The sequence below is a fragment of the Oncorhynchus keta genome, chromosome 3, assembly GCF_023373465.1.
Source record: "Oncorhynchus keta strain PuntledgeMale-10-30-2019 chromosome 3, Oket_V2, whole genome shotgun sequence".
Lineage (NCBI taxonomy): Eukaryota > Metazoa > Chordata > Actinopteri > Salmoniformes > Salmonidae > Oncorhynchus > Oncorhynchus keta.
Window position 1 is genome coordinate 4,143,160 of NC_068423.1, and position 20,889 is coordinate 4,164,048.

A 20,889-nucleotide genomic window follows, 5' to 3' on the forward strand; every position below is an offset into this window, starting at 1 on the left:
ATTGGCCTCATGGTGATATCCCTGAGTGGTTTCCTTCCCCTCTGGTAACTGAGTTAGGAAGGGCCTCTTTGTAGTGACTGGGTGTATTGATACATCATCCAAAGTGTAATGAATAACTGCACCATGCTCAAAGGGATTATTCAATGTCTGTTGTTTTTTACCCATCTACCAATGGTCTTTGTGATTGAATCTGTGCTTGATATTCTCTGCTCGACTAGGGGACCTTACAGATAATTGTATGCGTGTAGTCGTTCAAAAATCATGTTAAACACTATTATTGCACAAAGAGTGAGTCCAGGCAACTTATTATGTGACTTGTTAAGCACATTTTTACTCCTGAACATATTTAGGCTTGCCATAACAAAAGGGTTGAATACTTATTGACTCAAGACATTTCAGCTTTTCATTTTTAATTCATTTGCAAAAATGTCAAAAATCATAATTCCACTTTGACATTATGGGGTATTGTGTTTAGATCAGTGACACAAAACCTCAATTTAATCCATTTTAAATGCAGGCTGTAATATAACAATATGTGGAAAAAGTCAAGGGGTGTGAATACTTTCTGAAGGCTCGGTAAATAGTGATCGAACACTGGTCACAATGTTTACATACTGTTTTACCCACTTCATAGGTATAGACTGTATTCTAGTCAAGGCTAGTGCTATATAACTACTTCTGTAGTAGGTTTTTCTATTAATATACTGTCCATACTGTCTATACACACCATTATACATGCATATATATATATTTATATTCCCGGACTCTGCTCTTTCTGATATTTATTTGTTTCTTAAATGTATGTGTATCGTTTTGTATTGTTAGGTATTACTGCACGAATTTCGAAAGAACCAAAAAAATCTACCATCTTCACTGTGAGACTTTTATTTTGAACGGAAATTGCCACCTTGTTCTTGCTTGGTATTACTTATTCGTGCTGGCGGAACGGAGGTCAGGCCGCCAACCCAAATCTCTTGAGCGGTTCATTCTAAAGAAATAGATAACTAGACACTTGAGAGGAAGTAAATATGACACTAGCTAAATGTAATAATAACTTCTTCATATGCTAGCAAATAATACTGTTGTTTATAACAAAGCTATTACACCATGAAGTTGCTTCATAAAGATATCGAAAAAGACAATGCCGGGTAAGTAAGCGTCAACAAGCTAACGTTAGCTAGCTGGTAAGCTAACGAACGTTAACGCTAGCGCAGGTCTGTCGCTAGTTAGCACATGTGTCCAACGTAGCAGTATATACTTCTGGTACAGTGCAACTATTCAGTCACCACCAGTGTTTTGTATGCATTTCTATACATCATTAAACAAGAACAATGTTGTATCCATGTGTTGTTTAATTTGACATGGAAATGGCCGTCCTGGTTTATCAGCTGCTGAGCACAAACTATGGGCAGTTGTCCATACTCATAGTCATGCATGCTAGCTAGTTTAGCTAGAATTTCATCATAGGAATACCATTGCATTATAATATTGTTGTGCTGAGTGCTTTATACCAGGGGTTTTCAAACTTTTGTTGTCCAGGGACCCCCGCGCAGGTAAACCGGCGACCCTGGACACATTACATTTTTAACAATGCTTTTTTTCCTGGTAACTAGTTCATTGCACCCGTCGTGGAGCCAAGTTTCATAATATGACAGTATGTCCCAGCTGCTTGCCGTAGTTTTGAAGTAATCACGAAAAAACAGGCTTATTAGTTCCATTGAGCAACGTGGCACCAACTCGCCTTCTGAAGGTTCTATTCCCAGTTTATTGTTCTACGTCACAATGCCTGCTTTGCTATTGATGGCAACGAGACCTGCCCACGTTGCTGGTTAGTTAGAATGTAAACAACAACAACAAAAATACTCATGGAACTCTTGAGGTCGTCCCATTGTTTACTACGGGGAAATATGGGTATGTTTGTCTATTTCGCCAAATATCTCGCAATGTTTATATATATATTTTTTTCTCCAAAGTCGACACTATTTTTAAACAGTATAATCTCCTCTATAATTGTGTAAGACTGGACAGCGTACTCCTTGTCATCAAACGCTATCCCCGAAATACCTTTTGCCCTTGGAACGCTGAGTTCACCCCCATTGTTTTCCTATGGAGAGGCATGCTGGTATATTTCGCCAAATATCTCGCAATGTGTATATTTAGATTTTTTTTCAAGGCGGACACCATTTTAATCAAGATAATCTCCTCTTTCTAATTACACAATGTTTGGCAGGGTACTCTCCTGTCATCGGTCGCTAGACCAGAAATAGTCACAAGTTGCCATTTTTTCCCCTACTTCATTTTATTCAGACATAAAGCACACTTGGCACCATCGATGTGCGGATGTTTACTTTCTACACGAGTTGTTATTTTTTACGTTTCGTCCTAAGAACATCTTCTAGTGTTAATTTTTAAAAAGGATACCTTTTTTTGGTGCCATTTAGGCGGAATGGAATTCTAAGCGTCGCCAGTGAACGTTCTGTGAACGTTCGATTCCATTCATTAGCTTATGGGCTTGCGCTAGTGTTCCTGCTTAGCCAACGTTCTTTTGCTATTTTTCAGCCCTGGGTGAATTTTGACTCGTTCTATTGTCCAGACTACCCATACAGTGGGGCAAAAAAAAGTATTTAGTCAGCCACCAATTGTGCAAGTTCTCCCACAAAAGATGAGAGGTCTGTAATTTTCATCATAGGTACACTTCAACTATGACAGACAAAATGAGAAAAAAAATCCAGAAAATCACATTGTAGGATTTTTAATGAATTTATTAGCTAATTATGGTGGAAATACGTTTTTGGTCACCTACAAACAAGCAAGATTTCTGGCTCTCACAGACCTGTAACTTTTTCTTTAAGAGGCTCCTCTGTCCTCCACTCGTTACCTGTATTAATGGCACCTGTTTGAACTTGTTATCAGTATAAAAGACAACTGTCCACAACCTCAAACAGTCACACTCCAAACTCCACTATGGCCAAGACCAAAGAGCTGTCAAAGGACACCAGAAACAAAATTGTAGACCTGCACCAGGCTGGGAAGACTGAATATGCAATAGGTAAGCAGCTTGGTTTGAAGAAATCAACTGTGGGAACAATTATTAGGAAATGGAAGACATACAAGACAACTGATAATCTCCCTCGATCTGGGGCTCGATGCAAAATCTCACCCCGTGGGGTCAAAATGATCACAAGAATGGTGAGCAAAAATCCCAGAACCACACGGGGGGACCTAGTGAATGACCTGCAGAGAGCTGGGACCAAAGTAACAAAGCCTACCATCAGTAACACACTACGCCGCCAGGGACTCAAATCCTGCAGTGCCAGACGTGTCCCCCTGCTTAAGCCAGTACATGTCCAGGCCCGTCTGAAGTTTGCTAGAGAGCATTTGGATGATCCAGAAGAAGATTGGGAGAATGTCATATGGTCAGATGAAACCAAAATATAACTTTTTGGTAAAAACTCAACTCGTCGTGTTTGGAGGACAAAGAATGCTGAGTTGCATCCAAAGAACACCATACCTACTGTGAAGCATGGGGGTGGAAACATCATGCTTTGGGGCTGTTTTTCTGCAAAGGGACAAGGACGACGAATCCGTGTAAAGGAAAGAATGAATGGGGCCATGTATTGTGAGATTTTGAGTTAAAACCTTCTTCCATCAGCAAGGGTATTGAAGATGAAACGTGGCTGGGTCTTTCAGCATGACAATGATCCCAAACACACTGCCCGGGCAACGAAGGAGTGGCTTCGTAAGAATCATTTCAAGGTCCTGGAGTTGCCTAGCCAGTCTCCAGATCTCAACCCAATAGAAAATCTTTGGAGGGAGTTGAAAGTCTGTGTTGCCCAGCAACAGCCACAAAACATCACTGCTCTAGAGGAGATCTGCATGGAGGAATGGGCCAAAATACCAGCAACAGTGTGTGAAAACCTTGTGAATGAAGACTTACAGAAAATGTTTGACCTCTGTCATTACCAACAAAGGGTATCTAACAAAGTATTGAGAAACTTTTGTTATTGACCAAATACTTATTTTCCACCATAATTTGCAAATAAATTCATTAAAATCCTACAATGTGATTTTCTGGCTTTTGTCTGTCATAGTTGAAGTGTACCTTTGATGAAAATTACAGGCCTCTCTCATCTTTTTAAGTGGGAGAACTTGCACAATTGGTGGCTGACTAAATACTTTTTTGCCCTACTGTATATATACACTGCTCAAAAAATAAAGGGAAAACTAAAATAACACATCCTAGATCTGAATGAATATAATACTCTTATTAAATACTTTTTATTTACATAGTTGAATGTGCTAACAACAACATCACACAAAAATTATCAATGGAAATCAAATTTATCAACCCATGGAGGTCTGGATTTGGAGTGACACTCAAAATTAAAGTGGAAATCCACACTACAGGCTGATCCAACTTTGATGTAATGTCCTTAAAACAAGTCAAAATGAGGCTCAGTAGTGTGTGTGGCCTCCACGTGCCTGTATGACCTCCCTATAACGCCTGGGCATGCTTCTGATGAGGTGGCGGATGGTCTCCTGAGGCATCTCCTCCCATACCTGGACTAAAGCATCCGCCAACTCCTGGACAGTCTGGTGCAACGTGGCGTTGGTGGATGGAGCGAGACATGATGTCCCAGATGTGCTCAATTGGATTCAGGTCTGGGGAACGGGCGGGCCAGTCCATAGCATCAATGCCTTCCTCTTGCAGGAACTGCTGACACACTCTAGCCACATGAGGTCTAGCATTGTCTTGCATTAGGAGGGACCCAGGGCCAACCGCACCAGCATATGGTCTCACAAGGGATCTGAGGATCTCATCTCGGAACCTAATGGCAGTCAGGCTACCTCTGGCGAGCACATGGAGGGCTGTGCAGCCCCCCAAAGAAATGCCACCCCACACCATGACTGACCCACCGCCAAACCGGTCATGCTAGAGGATGTTGCAGGCAGCAGCACATTCTCCACGGCGTCTCCAGACTGTCACGTCTGTCACATGTGCTCAGTGTGAACCTGCTTTCATCTGTGAAGAGGACAGGGCGCCAGTGGCGAATTTGCCAATCTTGGTGTTCTCTGGCAAATGAAAAACGTCCTGCACGGTATTGGGCTGTAAGCACATCCCCCACCTGTGGACGTCGGGCCCTCATATCACCCTCATGGAGTCTGTTTCTGACCGTTTGAGCAGACACATGCACATTTGTAGCCTGCTGGAGGTCATTTTGCAGGTCTCTGGCAGTGGTCCTCCTGCTCCTCCTTGCACAAAGGCGAAGGTAGCGGTCCTGCTGCTGGGTTGTTGCCCTCCTACGGCCTCCTCCACGTCTCCTGATGTCCTGCCCTGTCTCCTGGTAGCGCCTCCATGCTCTGGACACTACGCTGACAGACACAGCAAACCTTCTTACCACATCTCGCATTGATGTGCCATCCTGGATGAGCTGCACTACCTGAGCCACTTGTGTGGGTTGTAGACTCTGTCTCATGCTACCACTAGAGTGAAAGCACCGACAGCATTCAAAAGTGACCAAAACATCAGCCAGGAAGCATAGGAACTGAGAAGTGGTCTGTGGTCCCCACCTGCAGAACCACTCCTTTATTGGGGGTGACTTGCTAATTGCCTATAATTTCCACCTGTTGTCTATTCCATTTGCACAACAGCATGTGAAATTTATTGTCAATCAGTGTTGCTTCCTAAGTGGACAGTTTGATTTCACAGAAGTGTGATTGACTTGGAGTTACATTGTGTTGTTTAAGTGTTCCCTTTATTTTATTTTTTGCGTAGTGTATAATCCCGTCATGTTTTATCATAAGGTGAATGTCAAGTAGAAGTAATCAACATTTTAAAATAAATAGATTTGGTAAAGAGTTCATTTTTATTTTAGACTCCCGGGCCACAGTTTATTCTATGAGGAAGTGTAAACTCTAACATAGTCTTTTAACTAGAAATGTAAAGGTTTCTTGGCATACAGAAAATGTTACTGTCGTAAATCACATTTTCTGCAGTACACATTTTGAAGATTTGAAGCTAATTTACTTGAATTCTGTGCATTTTGCCATGGCTAATGCTGTGTTCCTCTGCGCAAACATTACAAAATCAATGAGCATGTGCCTGGTTTTTGGAATTTTCAATTCTCCTTGACATTTATATTTAAGGCCTTTTAGCAGATGCTCTTATTCAGAGCGGTTAATTACAGTTAATTCTTCTTAAAATAGCTAGGTGAGACAATCACTTATCAATCACTTAAGTACACTATTATATTAAATGCATTCCAGAAGTATTCAGACCCCTTCACTCTTTTCTCTTTCTTTTTTTTTGGACCTTTATTTAGCTAGGCAAGTCAGTTAAGAACAAATTCTTATTTTCAATGACGGCCTAGGAACAGTGGGTTAACTGCCTGTTCAGGGGCAGAACGACAGAACGACCTTGTCAGCTCGGGGATTTGAACTTGCAACCCTCCGGTTACTAGTCCAACGCTCTAACCACTAGGCTACCCTGCCGCCCCAACCTCATCAACCTACACACATAAGGATGAATTGAAAACATTTTTTTATTTTTTTATTTTGCCAATGTATAAAATAAAAAACGGAAATACCTTACTTATGTAAGTATTCAGACCGATTTCTATGAGACTCGAAATTGAGCTCAGGTGCATCCTGTTTCCTTTGATCATCCTTGAGATGTTTCTACAACTTGGTTGTTTCTACTTTCCAAATTGTTTCTGTGGTAAATTCAATTGATTCGACATGATTTGGAAAGGCACACACCTGTCTATATAAGGTCCCACGGGTAATAGTGCATTTCAGAGCAAAAACCAAGCCATGAGGTCGAAGGAATTGTCCGTAGAGCTCCAAGAGGATTGTGTCAAGGCACAGATCTGGGGAAGGGTACAAAAACATTTCTGTAGCATTGAAGGTCCACAAGAACATAGTGGCCTCCATCTTTCATAAATTGAAGGTGTTTGGAACCACCAAGACACTTCCTAGAGCTGGCCGCCTGGCCAAGCTGAGCACTTGGGGGAGAAGAGTCTTGCTCAGGGAGGTGACCAAGAACACGATGGTCACTCTGACAGAGCTCCAGAGTTTCTCTGTGGAGATGGGAGAACCTTCCTGCAGCAGTCCACCAATCAGGCCTTTATGGTAGAGTGGCCAGACGGAAAACACTCTTCAGTGAAAGGCACATGACAGCCTTCTTGGAGTTTGCCAAAACACACCTAAATGACTCTGACCATGAGAAAAAATATTACGTCTGGAAGAAACCAGGCATCGCTCATCGCTTGGCCAATACCATCCCTACGGTGAAGCAGGGACTGGGAGACTAGTCAGGATCGAGGGAAAGATGAACAGAGCAAAGTGCAGAGAGATCCTTGATGAAAACCTGCTCCAGCGCAGGAGTGGCTTTGGGACAAGTCTCTAAATGTCCTTGAGTGGCCCAGTCAGAGCCTGGACCTGAACCCTTATCAAACATCTCTGGAGAGACCTACAATAGCTGTGTACTGACTCTCCCCATCCAATCTGACAGAGCTTGAGAGGACCTGCAGAGAAGAATGAGAGAAACCCCACAAATACAGGTGTGCAACGCTTGTAGCATCATACCCAAGAAGACTCGAGGCTGTAATCGCTGCCGAATGTGCTTCAACAAAGTACTAAGTGAAGAGTCCGAATACTTACGTAAATGTGATGTTTTTGTATTAAATGTGAAGAAAAATAAACAGTTTTTGCTTCGTCATTATGGGGTATTGTGTGTAGATTGATGAGGGGGAAAAAATAATTTAATCAATTTTAGAATAAGGCTGTAACGTAACAAAATTTGGAAAGACTGAAGGGGTCTGAATACTTTCCGAATGCACTGTATGCAGAAGTATGTGGACACCCCTTTAAATTATTGGATTTTGTTATTTCGGTCACACCCGTTGCTGACAGGTATCAAATTGAGCACACAGCCATGCAATCTCCATAGACCAACATTGGCAGTAGAATGTCCAAACTGAAGAGCTCAGTGGCTTTCAACGTGGCACCGCCATAGGATGCCACCTTTCCAAAAAGTAATTTTGTCACATTTCTGCACTGGTAGAGCTGCCCTGGTCAACTGTAAGTGGAAACGTCTAGGAGCAACAACGGCTCAGCTGCGAAGTGGTAGGCCACTCAAGCTCGCAGAACGGGACCGCCGAGTGCTGAAGCACGTAGCACCTAAAAATCATCTGTCCTCTTGTTGCAACACTTACTACTGAGTTCCAAACTGCCTTTGTAAGCAACTTCAGCACAGGAACTGTTCATCGGACGCTTCATGAAATGCGTTTCCATGGCTGAGCAGCCACACACAAGCCTAAGATCACCATGTGCAATGCCAAGCGTCGGCTGGAATGGTGTAGAGCTCACCGCCATTGGACTCTGGGGGCAGTGGAAACGCGTTCTCTGGAATGATGAATCACGCTTCACCATCTGGCAGACCGACAGACAAATCTGGGTTTGGTGGATGCCAGGAGAACGCTACCTGCCCGACAGCGTAGTGCCAACTGTAAAGTTGAGTGGTGGATAAATAATGGTCTGGGGCTGTTTTTTATTGTTTGTGCTTGGCCCCTTAGTTCCAGTGAAGAGAGATCTTAACACTACAGCATACAATGATATTCTAGATGATTCTGTGCTTCCAACTTTGTGGCAACAGTTTGGGGAATCGGTGTTGGAGAATTTGACTGGCATGCACAGAGCCCTGCCGTCAACCCCATCGAACACCTTTTAGGATGAATTGGAACGCCGACTGCGAGCCAGGCCTAATCACTCAACATCAGTGCCCAACCTCACTAATGCTCTTGTGGCTGAATGGAAGCAAGTCCCTGCAGCAATGGGGGGGCTCCATACTAATGCCCATGACTTTGGAATGAGATGTTCGATGAACAGGTGTCCATATACTTTTGGTCATGTAGTGTACATTTTCCTTCAAAGTTATGATTTTATCAACAAAGTCAGTGCTAGTAGGAAAATACAAGTTTCATATATTTTTTTTGCTTGTATTTGATTGTTAGTTCTCAACGATGGTATTATTGAGAAAAAAATATATATAGTCCAATATCTTTTCTGCATGCTTTCTATCTGGTTTTAGTTGTTTATGTTGACACAAACAGTTTGTCCATCCTGAAAATAACCACTTAGACGGCCCACTTAAGAATTTTCAACATAGAAAACCCTGTAATAAGCTCCAATGACTGTAATTTATTTATCTACTTCCTCAGTCAGGTGAACAGGAACAGGTAGCATGTTAACTGTTCCTGTAGACTTCGACATTGTTCTAATGCTAGTTGGCATTGTCTTATGAAATTACCTCAAATTTCCTTCATACTGGACGCAGAGACATAAAAATGGTATCCACAGTGGTATTCTGTTGCAGCTAGTGATATTCAGTAAATAATTATTTTTCACATAATTATTTATTTAAAAACTTGATGTCTTCACTATTATTCTACAATGTAGTAAAAATAAAGAAAAACCCTGGAATGAGTAGGTTTGTCCAAATCTTGACTGGCACAGTTTTTTTATGTGAAAAATAATTATTTACTGAATATCACTAGCTGCAACAGAATACCACCGTGGATACCATTTTTATGTCTCTGCGTCCAGTATGAAGGAAATTAGAGGTAGTTACCATTGGAATAAAACACTATTCCAATGGTACAAGATCTTTATTGAGCATTAAACTATGAAATAACACATATGAAATCATGTAGTAACCAAAAAAGTGTGAAACAAATTCATCAAATTAGCCACCCGTTGCCTTGATGAAAGCTTTGCACACACTTGGCATTCTCTCAACCAGCTTCATGAGGTAGTCATGAAGCTTTTGACTGGTACTTGATGACAGCTTTACACCCTCTTGGCGTTCTCTCAACCAGCTTCATGAGGAATGTTTTTCCAACAGTCTTCAAGGAGTTCCGACATGCTAAGCACAGATCTGGCTGCTTTTCCTTCACTCTGCGGTCCAACTCATCCCAAACCATCTCAATTGGGTTGAGGTTGGGTAATTGTGGAGGCCAGATCATCTAATGCAGCACTCCAACACTCCTTGGTCAAGTTGCCATTGCACAGCCCTGAGGTGTGTTTTGGGTCATTGTCCTGTTAAAAAATAAATTATAGTCCCACTGAACGCAAACCAGATGGGATAGCGTATAGCTGCAGAATGCTATGGTAGCCATGCTGGTTACGCGTGCCTTCAATTCTAAAAACATCACAGATCGTGTCACCAGCAAAGCACCATCACACCTCCTCCATGCTTCACGGTGGGAACCACACACACAGAGATCATCCGTTCACCTACTTAGCGTCTCACAAAGACTTGGCGGTTGGAACCAAAAATCTCAAATTTGGCTTTATCAGACTAAAGGACAGATTTCCACCGGTCTAATGTTCATTGCTAGTGTTTCTTGGCACAATTAAGTTTCTTCTTCTTAATGGGGTCCAATCTGAGTTGCATTTCACTCTAATGAACTTATCCTCTACAGCAGAGGTAACTCTGGGTCTTCCTTTCCTGTGGCGGTCCTTATGAGACCCAGTTTCATCATAGCGCTTGATGGTTTTTGTTCTTGACATTTTCTGGTTTGACTGGCCTTCATGTCTTAAAATAATGATGGACTGTCATTTCTCTTTGCTTATTTGAGCTGTTCTTGCTATAAGAGGGACTTGGTTTTCTACCAAATAGGGCTATTTTCTGTATACCACTCCTACCTTCTCACAACATAACTTATTGGCTCAAACGCATTAAGAATTAAAGAAATTCCAGAAATAAACTTTTAACAAGGCATACCTGTTAATTGAAATTGCATTCCAGGTGACTGACTACCTTATGAAACTGGTTGAGAGAATGCCAAGAGTGTGCAAAGCTGTGAAAGCTGTCAAGGCAAAAAAGGGTGGCTACTTTGAAGAATCTCAAGTATAACATATATTTTGGTTTGTTTAACACATTTTGGGGTTACTACATGATTCCGTATGTGTTATTTCATAGTTTTGATGTCTTCACTATTATTCTACAATGTAGAAAATAATAAAAATAAAGAAAAACCACTGAATGAGTTGGTGTCCAAACTTTTGACTGGTAGACCCCCTGCAGTACCTTGGGGGAAGTGGAACCCAGTTTGAAAACCCCTGCTCAATACATTTCCATCCTCATTGCTACACAGAAACAGTTATTATTGTCTTGATCAAATTGAATGACTAACCTTCCAACATTGACTTGAACCACTAATAGCAATTCCCATTACTGCTGATTTTGATTACTTTCAATCTCACACAACCTGAACTGAGCTCTATTATCAAGGTTGTGTGTGTGTGTGTGTGTGTGTGTGTGTGTGTGTGTGTGTGTGTGTGTGTGTGCCTCCCAGTCAGGTGACACTGATGCCGGAAGAGGCAGAGGACATGTGGCACACTTACAACTTACTGCAGATCGGTGACAGTCTTATGGCCTCCACTATTAGGTAACTTGCTATTGTGACTGATTTCATTGTGCTTCCTTAACAGAATAACTTCCTTCCACTCGAGCATGCACTGGTACTCAATCTCAGATTCTCTGTCTTGCAAACTCACTGGACTGCCCACTTGACAACATCTTAGCCAACTGCGCTATAGAAAAGTTTGATCGTTTGGGTGGAAACATTTCAAGTTATCGAGTGAGGTTACAAATCTAACTCTGTTACACTTTCACTATGGTACATAATCCTAGTCTGGTCCCAGATCTATTTGTTCTTTGTAGCTAAATATGTTTGTTGTCATGTTTGGCACAAACAGATCTGGTACCAGGTTAATATAATCCTGCTCCGAACCATGATCATACTACAGTTCTGCCATCAGTGGATGGTTACCATTTGAGTGTTTCAGGAAGTCTTTGAAATCTGTGTGACATAGTACACTGCTCAAAAAAATAAAGGGAACACTAAAATAACACATCCTAGATCTGAATGAATGAAATATTCTTACTAAATACTTTTTTCTTTACATAGTTGAATGTGCTGACAACAAAATCGCACAAAAATGATCAATGGAAATCAAATTTATCAACCCATGGAGGTCTGGATTTGGAGTCACACTCAAAATTAAAGTGGGAAACCACACTACAGGCTGATCCAACTTTGATGTAATGTCCTTAAAACAAGTCAAAATGAGGCTCAGTAGTGTGTGTGGTCTCCACGTGCCTGTATGACCTCCCTACAACGCCTGGGCATGCTCCTGATGAGGTGGCGTCCGCCAACTCCTGGACAGTGTGGTGCAACGTGGCGTTGGTGGATGATGCGAGACATGATGTCCCAGATGTGCTCAATTGGATTAAGGTCTGGGGAACGGGCAGGCCAGTCCATAGCATCAATGCCTTCCTCTTGCAGGAACTGCTGACACACTCCAGCCACATGTGGTCTAGTATTGTCTTGCATTAGGAGGATCCCAGGGCCAACCGCACCAGCATATGGTCTCACAAGGGGTCTGAGGATCTCATCTCGGTACCTAATGGCAGTCAGGCTACCTCTGGCGAGCACATGGAGGGCTGTGCGGCCCCCCAAAGAAATGCCATCCCACACCATGACTGACCCACCGCCAAACCGGTCATGCTGGAGGATGTTGCAGGCAGCAGAACGTTCTCCACGGCGTCTCCAGACTCTCACGTCTGTCACATGTGCTCAGTGTGAACCTGCTTTCATCTGTGAAGAGCACAGGGCGCCAGTGGCGAATTTGCCAATCTTGGTGTTCTCTGGCAAATGCCAAACGTCCTGCACGGTGTTGGGCTGTAACCACAACCCCCACCTGTGGATGTCGGGCCCTCATTACCACCCTCATGGATTCTGTTTCTGACCGTTTGAGCAGACACATGCACATTTGTGGCCTGCTGGAGGTCATATTGCAGGGCTCTGGCAGTGGTCCTCCTGCTCCTCCTTGCACAAAGATGGAGGTAGCGGTCCTGCTGCTGGGTTGTTGCCCTCCTACGGCCTCCTCCACGTCTCCTGATGTACTGGCCTGTCTCCTGGTAGCGCCTCCATGCTCTGGACACTACGCTGACAGACACAGCAAACCTTCTTGCCACAGCTCACATTGATGTGCCATCCTGGATGAGCTGCACTACCTGAGCCACTGGTGTGGGTTGTAGACTCTGTCTCATGCTACCACTAGAGTGAAAGCACCGCCAGCATTCAAAAGTGACCAAAACATCAGCCAGGAAGCATAGGAACTGAGAAGTGGTCTGTGGTCACCACCTGCAGAACCACTCCTTTATTGGGGGTGTCTTGCTAATTGCCTATAATTTCCACCTGTTGTCTATTCCATTTGCACAACAGCATGTGAAATTTATTGTCAATCAGTGTTGCTTCCTAAGTGGACAGTTTGATTTCACAGAAGTGTGATTGACTTGGAGTTACATTGTGTTGTTTAAGTGTTCCCTTTATTGTTTTGAGCAGTGTATATTGCCATATTGACTATTTTATGGTAATTCAAAAATAATTAGAGCATTACAGCTCAAGTGAGAAAAGCTATCTACCTCACTTTGTCACTCACTCATTCACTCACTCTCTCACACTCACACCTTTACTACAAAGCGCAGCCTTAGTGACCCATGATACCTTTCTCCCTGATTCCTCAGAAAGGTGCAGACTGAGTCATCCACGGGCAGCGTGGGGAGCTCGAGAGTGCGCACCACCCTGTGTTTGTGTGTGGATACTATTGACTTTGACTCACAGGCCTGCCAGCTGAGGGTGAAGGGAACCAACATCCAAGAGAATCAATATGTGAAGGTCCGAGATTAACAACGTTGAGGACAAAAACAACGCACTTCCACTTTAGCCTGTAACTGTTATTATGTTAGTTTGGCGTTGTCACATTACCAGTAGACAAATCATGATGCTAGGAAAGCTAATGCTAATGGTCTAAGTTACGTGGAGTTTCCAATTTTATTTTGTTGTTGTTTTGTAGTAGCAAGTGAAGGAAGTGCTTTTTCCTCTGTCCCTAGATGGGGGCTTACCACACCATTGAGTTGGAGCTAAACAGGAAGTTCACACTTGCCAAAAAGATCTGGGATAGTGTCGTCCTCGATAGGATCGGTGAGTGTGTACTAGAGGTCGACCGATTATGATTTGTCAACGCCGATACCGATTATTGGAGGACCAAAACACCCGATACCGATTAATCGGCCCATTTTGTTTTTGTTGTAATAATGACAATTACAACAATACTGAATGAACACTTATTTTAACTTAATATAATACATCAATAAAATCAATTTAGCCTCAAATAAATAATGAAACGTTTCATTTGGTTTAAATAATGCAAAAACAAAGTGTTGGATAAGAAAGTAATATGTGCCAATATGCAATATGTGCCATGTAAAAAAGCTAACGTTTAAGTTCCTTGCTCAGAACATGAGAACATATGAAAGTTGGTGGTTCCTTTTAACATGAGACTTCAATATTCCAAGGTAAGAGGTTTTAGGTTGTAGTGAATATAGTATTTATACGACTATTTCTCTCTATACCATTTGTATTTCATATACCTTTGACTATTGGATGTTCTTATAGGCACTATAGTATTGCCAGTGTAACAGTATAGCTTCCGTCCCTCTCCTCACCCCTACCTGGGCTCGAACCAGGAACACATCGGCAACAGCCACACTTGAAGCAGCGATACCCATCGCTCCACAAAAGCCGCGGCCCTTGCAGCGCAAGGGGAATAACTACTCCAAATCTAAAAGAGAGTGACGTTTGAAACGGTATTAGCGCACACCCAGCTAACTAGCTAGCCATTTCACATTGGTTACACCAACCATTAGGCTGATAGGCTTGAAGTCATAAACAGTGCTGTGCTTGCGAAGAGCTGCTGGCAAAAAGCACGAAAGTGCTGTTTGAATGAATGATTACGGGCCTGCTGCTGCTCAGTCAGACTGCTCTATCAAATCAGACTTAATTAACACACAGAAATTACAAGCCTTTGGTCATTAATATGATCAAATCCGGAAACTATCATTTCGAAAACAAAACGTTTATTTCAGTGAAATACGGAACCGTTCTGTATTTTATCTAACGGGTGGCATCCCTAAATCTAAATATTGTTGTTACATTGCACAACCTTCAATGTTATGTCATAATTACGTAGAATTATGGCAAATTACGCCCAAAAATACAGATTTCCGGTTGTTATGAAAACTTGAAATCGGCCCTAATTAGGCCCTAATTAATCGGTCGACCTCTAGTGTGTACTTGTAACCTGTGAGGTGATGGTGCTCCTCAAAGGCTTAAATCCCTGTTTTGTTGTTTTGTATGTAATCTGTCAATCAAAATCATTGAATTTCAAGGTATTCCACTCACTGTCTTTCATATGGTTCTCTGTATTGAGACCTGTTTTGACATGGTTCCCACTGATCGAGAAATGTCAGGAATATCATGGAATTTTCAAATACGCATTCCAGACTGGAGAAGTGAGGGAATTTAGTAAATACATTGGTGCAATTATGGAAAATCAGGGAATGTTTCATATGGATCACAGTTTATACATTAAATGATCAGAAACATGTACATTGCATTGCCTAATGTGTGTGAAAGTTGTCACATGGAAATTCTTATCTGTAGACATGGAAAGTCGTGGGAAAGTAAATAGATTTACGACAGAGTGCGAACCCTGTTTTGAGTACCTAGGCCTGTATGCAACCTGAACTCTTATTCTATTTCCTGTGGCCCTCTCAGAGCAGGCGTGTGACCCCACCCAGAAGGCAGACGTAGCGGCCGTGGTGATGCAGGAGGGTCTGGCCAACCTGGTGCTGGTGACCCCTGCTATGACCCTACTAAGGGCCAAGGTGGAGGTGACCATTCCTCGCAAGAGGAGAGGCAGCTGCACCCAGCACGAGAAGGTCAGTATTGGCTTCATGACCCCATCATTAAAGGGGCTTACAGACAGGGAGCTGCCAAAGTCGGCACTAGCGGCATGCTGCAACTCTGTTACATTATAACTATGCTACATAATCCTAGTCTGGTCCCAGATCTATTTGTGCTGTGTAGCCAACTATGGTTGTTGTCATATTTGGAACAAACACAGAACAATGATCATACGCCATACTACAGTTCTACCATCCGTGAGTAGTTGCCATTTGAGTGTTCCTGGAAGTATTTGAAATCCGTGTGACATGGTATATTGCCATATTGACTATTCTATGGTAATACAAAAGTAATTAGCCTTGGTGATGCATGAGAGTCTGGCCAACCTGGTGCTGGTGACCCCTGCTATGACCCTACTAAGGGCCCGAGGTGGGGGCAACCATCCCTCGGAAGAGGAGAGGCAGCTGCACCCAGCACGAGAAGATGAAAGTGTTTAACTGGAGTGGAAGAGAAGCATGTACCTCGCGTGCCCTTGGTGGCAGCTGCCTAATGGGTTCTTTCCCTCTCTCAGGCCCTGGATAGGTTCTATGAGGCAGTGATGCAGGGGATCCTCAGACATATCAACTTTGACGGTGGGTCCTCTAGTATATCCCCCTTCATGGTGAAACTCCCTACTGAACACAACTCAGGGCTGATTAAGCAGGCATCATCTGGCCTGTGAAATGGGGCAGATTTAGATCACGTGACAGTCTCTCCGCCTACACACCTACTCACCTTTTACCTAATATCACCTCTTTCTCACTCTGGTCCTCTGTCTTTTTTTGTGTCAGTGGTGAAGTGTATACTGGTGGCCAGTCCAGGGTTTGTGAAGGACCAGTTCATGGCCTACCTCTTCAGAGAAGCAGTCCGACAAGACTCCAAGATTCTGCTGGAGAATAGGCCCAAGTTCATGTTAGTCCATTCCTCCTCGGGACACAAATACTCCCTAAAAGGTAGAGAACATGTTTTGATAACGTTACAATGTATTATTACAATGCATTATTAATGTGGTTGTAATGCATTGTAAGAATTGCTATAAGCGTCTGTAACCCCTTATATCTTATTATCATGCTTATCAGATGTAATCATACATATACTTGTCAGCTTTGAGTAATGTGTTATTTATGTTTATTTTATTTCAGAATGTTGTTTTGATATTTTTTTTTTCCTGCAGAGATTCTATGCGATCCAGCTGTCACGGCTAGATTGTCTGATACCAAGGCGAGTGTCCCATTTAGTCTATTAATCCTACTAATAGTCTATTAATCCAGCTGCGTGGTCCTTTCAATAGGAACACTGCAGTTTATTCATGCTTTGTCTTCTCTGTGACTCACAGGCAGCAGGGGAGGTGAAAGCCCTGGAGGACTTCTACAAGATGCTACAACATGAGCCCGACAGAGCCTTCTATGGGTGAGAGAGAGAGACCGTAGTCGTGTTCATTAGGGCATACAGCAAAAACAGTTTTTACACTTTTTTACCGTTTAGCGACAGAAAACAAAAATGTACGTTGTTGGACACGTCTAGATGGTCCCTCCCTGTTTTGGTTTGTTTTCTTTCTTTGAGCTAAAATCTGAATTAGGCTAATAAGAACAAATTTTCCGTTGCAAAACGTTTTGCTACGGTGTGCCCTACTGAACACGATGCCAATGACTGACTATGACATTGAGAGTCCTCGTGTTCCACCACTACTAAACACCTTTCTATTCACTTGATGTTGCAGGTTGGCTCACGTGGAGAAAGCTTCCGAAGCACTGGCTATTGACATCTTGTTGATTAGCGATAAGCTCTTCAGGTATGTAGTTTTATGGAATTATATTTGGATTTCTGTGGGGGAAAACGTTGTATTTTGTGTGTGTTTTATATAAATATTTGAGAAAGTGAGGGTAGAGACCTATACATACAATGCATGCGTACCTGTCATGTGTGAATTGTGCTCATATGTGTTTATAACCTAACTCGAATGCCACAACCAAAGTTCCCTCAAGATAAGTAGACTTACATAGTGTACAAAACATTAGGAACATCTTCTTAATATTGAATTGTCCCCAGAACAGCCTCAATTTGTTGCGGAATGACTTCTTCAAGTTGACTCCAATGCTTCCAACGGTTGTATCAAGTTGACTGGATGTCCTTTGGGTGGTGGACCATTCTTGATAGACACGGGAAACTGTTGAGCGTGAAAAACCCAGCAGCATTTCAGTTCTTGACACACTCAATCCAGGGGGCCTGCACCTACTGCCATAAACCTTTCAAAGGCACTTAAATCTTTTGTCTTGTCCATTCACCCTCTGAATGGCACACATACACAACACATCTCAATTGTCTCAAAGCTTTAATAAAATGCTTCTTTTAACCTGTCTCCTCCCCTTCATCTACACAAATTGAAGTGGATTTAACAAGTGACATCAATAAGGGATCATAGCTTTCACCTGGTCAGTCTATGTCATGGAAAGAGCAGGCAGCGAGAAGATGAGCTGTGATGGGGTGTCGTCGCTTATCTGTGCATGTTCTTCATTTCATTTGGATGTCTCCGTCCCCAGGCACCAGGATGTGGCCACACGGAGTAGATACGTACGGCTGGTGGACAACGTGAGAGACAATGGTGGAACCGTGAGGTAGGGATAGGCAGGAAAGAGAAACGATGATAATGGTGAAAATATGATGAGTAAAAAAAAATATGATAGGCTACTGTAGGCAAGTTATACTGTAATTATGATGATTGTTTCTTATAGTGATCATGTCCTCGACTCTCATTCTGATCCTCTTTATTTTCTTCCACAGAATATTTTCAAGCCTTCATGTATCTGGAGAACGTAAGTTTTGTTCCTTCCATATTCAGTGACATGTCAATGCCAATTTCACAGATGTGTTATTGGTAGTATACCATGGGTGTTTCTCAATGCATACTGCCGTGCTCCGAGCATGCAAATTGGAGCACGGTAGGGTCGGAGTGCGGGTGCAAATCAAAGTATGTGAAACGGAGCACAGAGGGCACTTCTCAAATGCGTACTCCGTTTGTACATGCATCGACGTAAACGTCAACGGAAAGTATTTTGTACGCAACTACTTACAAAAGGATGCAACATTTATTGAAATAAATGGCGGCCATTATTTGAGCTTAAGCGTAAGAAAAAACACTCCAACTTCAGAATGAAATGTTGCCTATTCACTTTTCATATGTTGCCTGACTACGATATTTTATCTTGATATGTTAATAAATACATGCTGTGTTAGTTTTGGCATGTTTACCTGCCTACGTGCCGTAGATCGCAAGCCCATAATAATAGGGCTAATAATAGGGTCAATAGGGCTAGCTACTAGTATTGTTAACCAGCCAGGTGGCCACGAATAATTGTCTGCTAGCTACCCACAAACAATTGACATCTATCTTGCATAATAATAGTTTTAGGTCATTTTTGCCTGTTAAACTATCTGATTAGCTACATTATTACGATTCACATATAGCTAGCTGATAGTTATGAAGTAAAACGGTTGCTTTGTGTATATCTTGTTTCGTCTCTATTGCCATTGTTGTCCTGGCTGGAAGACGGTTCAGTGAATGGATAAATTTATTGTAAGTCAATAGGGCTAGCTGGCTAGCCATGAAGAATTGGTAGCAACCTATGAAAAATATACATCTACCTTGCATAACTTTAGTTTTAGGTCATTTTCTTTCTTGTTTAACTAGCTGGCTAGCTAGATTATTACGATTTACATATCTAGCTGAAAATTAGGAAGTTTGCTTTGTATATATCTTGTTTTGTCAACTGTTGCCATTGACTTGGCTAGAAGAAGGTTCGGTGAATGGGGAGGTGAAGCGTAAGGTAACACAGTAGGGGGAGTGCGAGTGCTTCTCAAATGTGTTTTTATGCATTTCTCACAAGAACGTACTCACAAGAATGTGGTCGGAGAATGCACTCGGCGCATGAGTGTGGAGATACGGTTGTATGCATATTGAGAAACACCCAATGTTTCTTCTCACCATAGTGTATTTCACTGATAGGGTTACTGAGTAGCATTGCATCATTGAGTGTGTGATATTTATTATTTGTCAACCAAATATTGTATAATTTGCTTCAACAATTGAGCAGCCTCATCTGTCTCTCCCTTGTACAGAGTTGACCCAGCTCAGTGGAGTGGCGGCCATCTTGCGTTTCCCCATCGCTGATCTATCGGAGCCTGAGGATGACAGCAGCTCTGATGAAGAATAAATGACACACTGCAACAGAGAAATTAGACATGGGGGTACTCTTAGTCTGCAGAACTGTGAGGAACACAGCGCAAAGTTGCAAGAAGAAATAGAGTGCATAAAGTGCAAAACCTGACCATTATTGCTTTATCATCATACTCACAGAATTTGACATGCTTGTGCTTTTGGGTTTAAGGTGCAGTACAAGTAGAAGTGGTACCAATGTTAAGCCTGAAAGATAAACTCTGGTTTACATTAATGCTATGGTTAAGCCTGTAATTTGTTTGGTGCCAAGTCTGAATAAAACACAAATAATAATAAATACACAGAAAGTGCACACCTGATTGATCTGGATATAAAATGCGAGTACAGTGTATTAATATTGATAAAACATGTATAATTAATTTCTAATGAGAGTTTTGCATCTACATTTTTCCTTTCGAGTGTGTGTGTGTGTGTGTGTGTGTGTGTGTGTGTGTGTGTGTGTATATACACACATACATGTATATGTATATATATATATGTATATATATGTATGTATATGTATATATATATATGTGTATATATATATAGATGTATATATATATATGTGTATATATATGTGTGTGTGTGTGTATATGTGTTTATATATATATTTATATATATATATATATGTGTGTATGTATGTGTATATGTATATATACATGTATATATATGTATGTGTGTGTATATATATATACGTATATATACATGTATATATATGTATGTGTGTGTATATATATATACATGTATATATGTATATATATAGATGTGTGTGTATGTATGTATATATATGTGTATATGTATATATATGTGTATGTATGT

At 41.9% G+C, this 20,889-nt stretch overlaps 1 protein-coding gene across 2 annotated transcripts; it reads left to right on the forward strand.

The window, feature by feature from the left end:
- The first annotated feature begins 926 nt into the window (after positions 1-926).
- Positions 927-20,457, forward strand: pelo (pelota mRNA surveillance and ribosome rescue factor). Of its 2 annotated transcripts, none has more exons than XM_052486466.1 (13): positions 927-1,148; positions 11,361-11,453; positions 13,598-13,748; positions 13,964-14,054; positions 15,690-15,853; positions 16,390-16,450; positions 16,649-16,810; positions 17,032-17,082; positions 17,198-17,267; positions 17,578-17,649; positions 18,398-18,472; positions 18,639-18,670; positions 19,974-20,457. In XM_052486466.1, the coding sequence occupies exons 1-13, from the start codon at positions 1,108-1,110 to the stop codon at positions 20,066-20,068; spliced, it is 1,158 nt and encodes a 385-aa protein (XP_052342426.1). In that variant the 5' UTR covers positions 927-1,107; the 3' UTR covers positions 20,069-20,457. The 2 variants fall into 2 exon arrangements, with proteins under 2 accessions (XP_052342426.1, XP_052342431.1); XM_052486471.1 differs by lacking the exon at positions 927-1,148 and adding an exon at positions 1,703-1,911.
- Positions 20,458-20,889: the final 432 nt, after the last annotated feature.

Excerpts from the sequence above, each read along its gene's own strand:
- pelo (XM_052486466.1), top strand. The coding sequence starts at position 1,108 with ATGAAGTTGCTTCATAAAGATATCGAAAAAGACAATGCCGG. Across the intron at positions 14,055-15,689 it reads TGTCGTCCTCGATAGGATCG|AGCAGGCGTGTGACCCCACC; the intron begins GTGAGTGTGTAC and ends TGGCCCTCTCAG. Across the intron at positions 15,854-16,389 it reads GCTGCACCCAGCACGAGAAG|GCCCTGGATAGGTTCTATGA; the intron begins GTCAGTATTGGC and ends TCCCTCTCTCAG.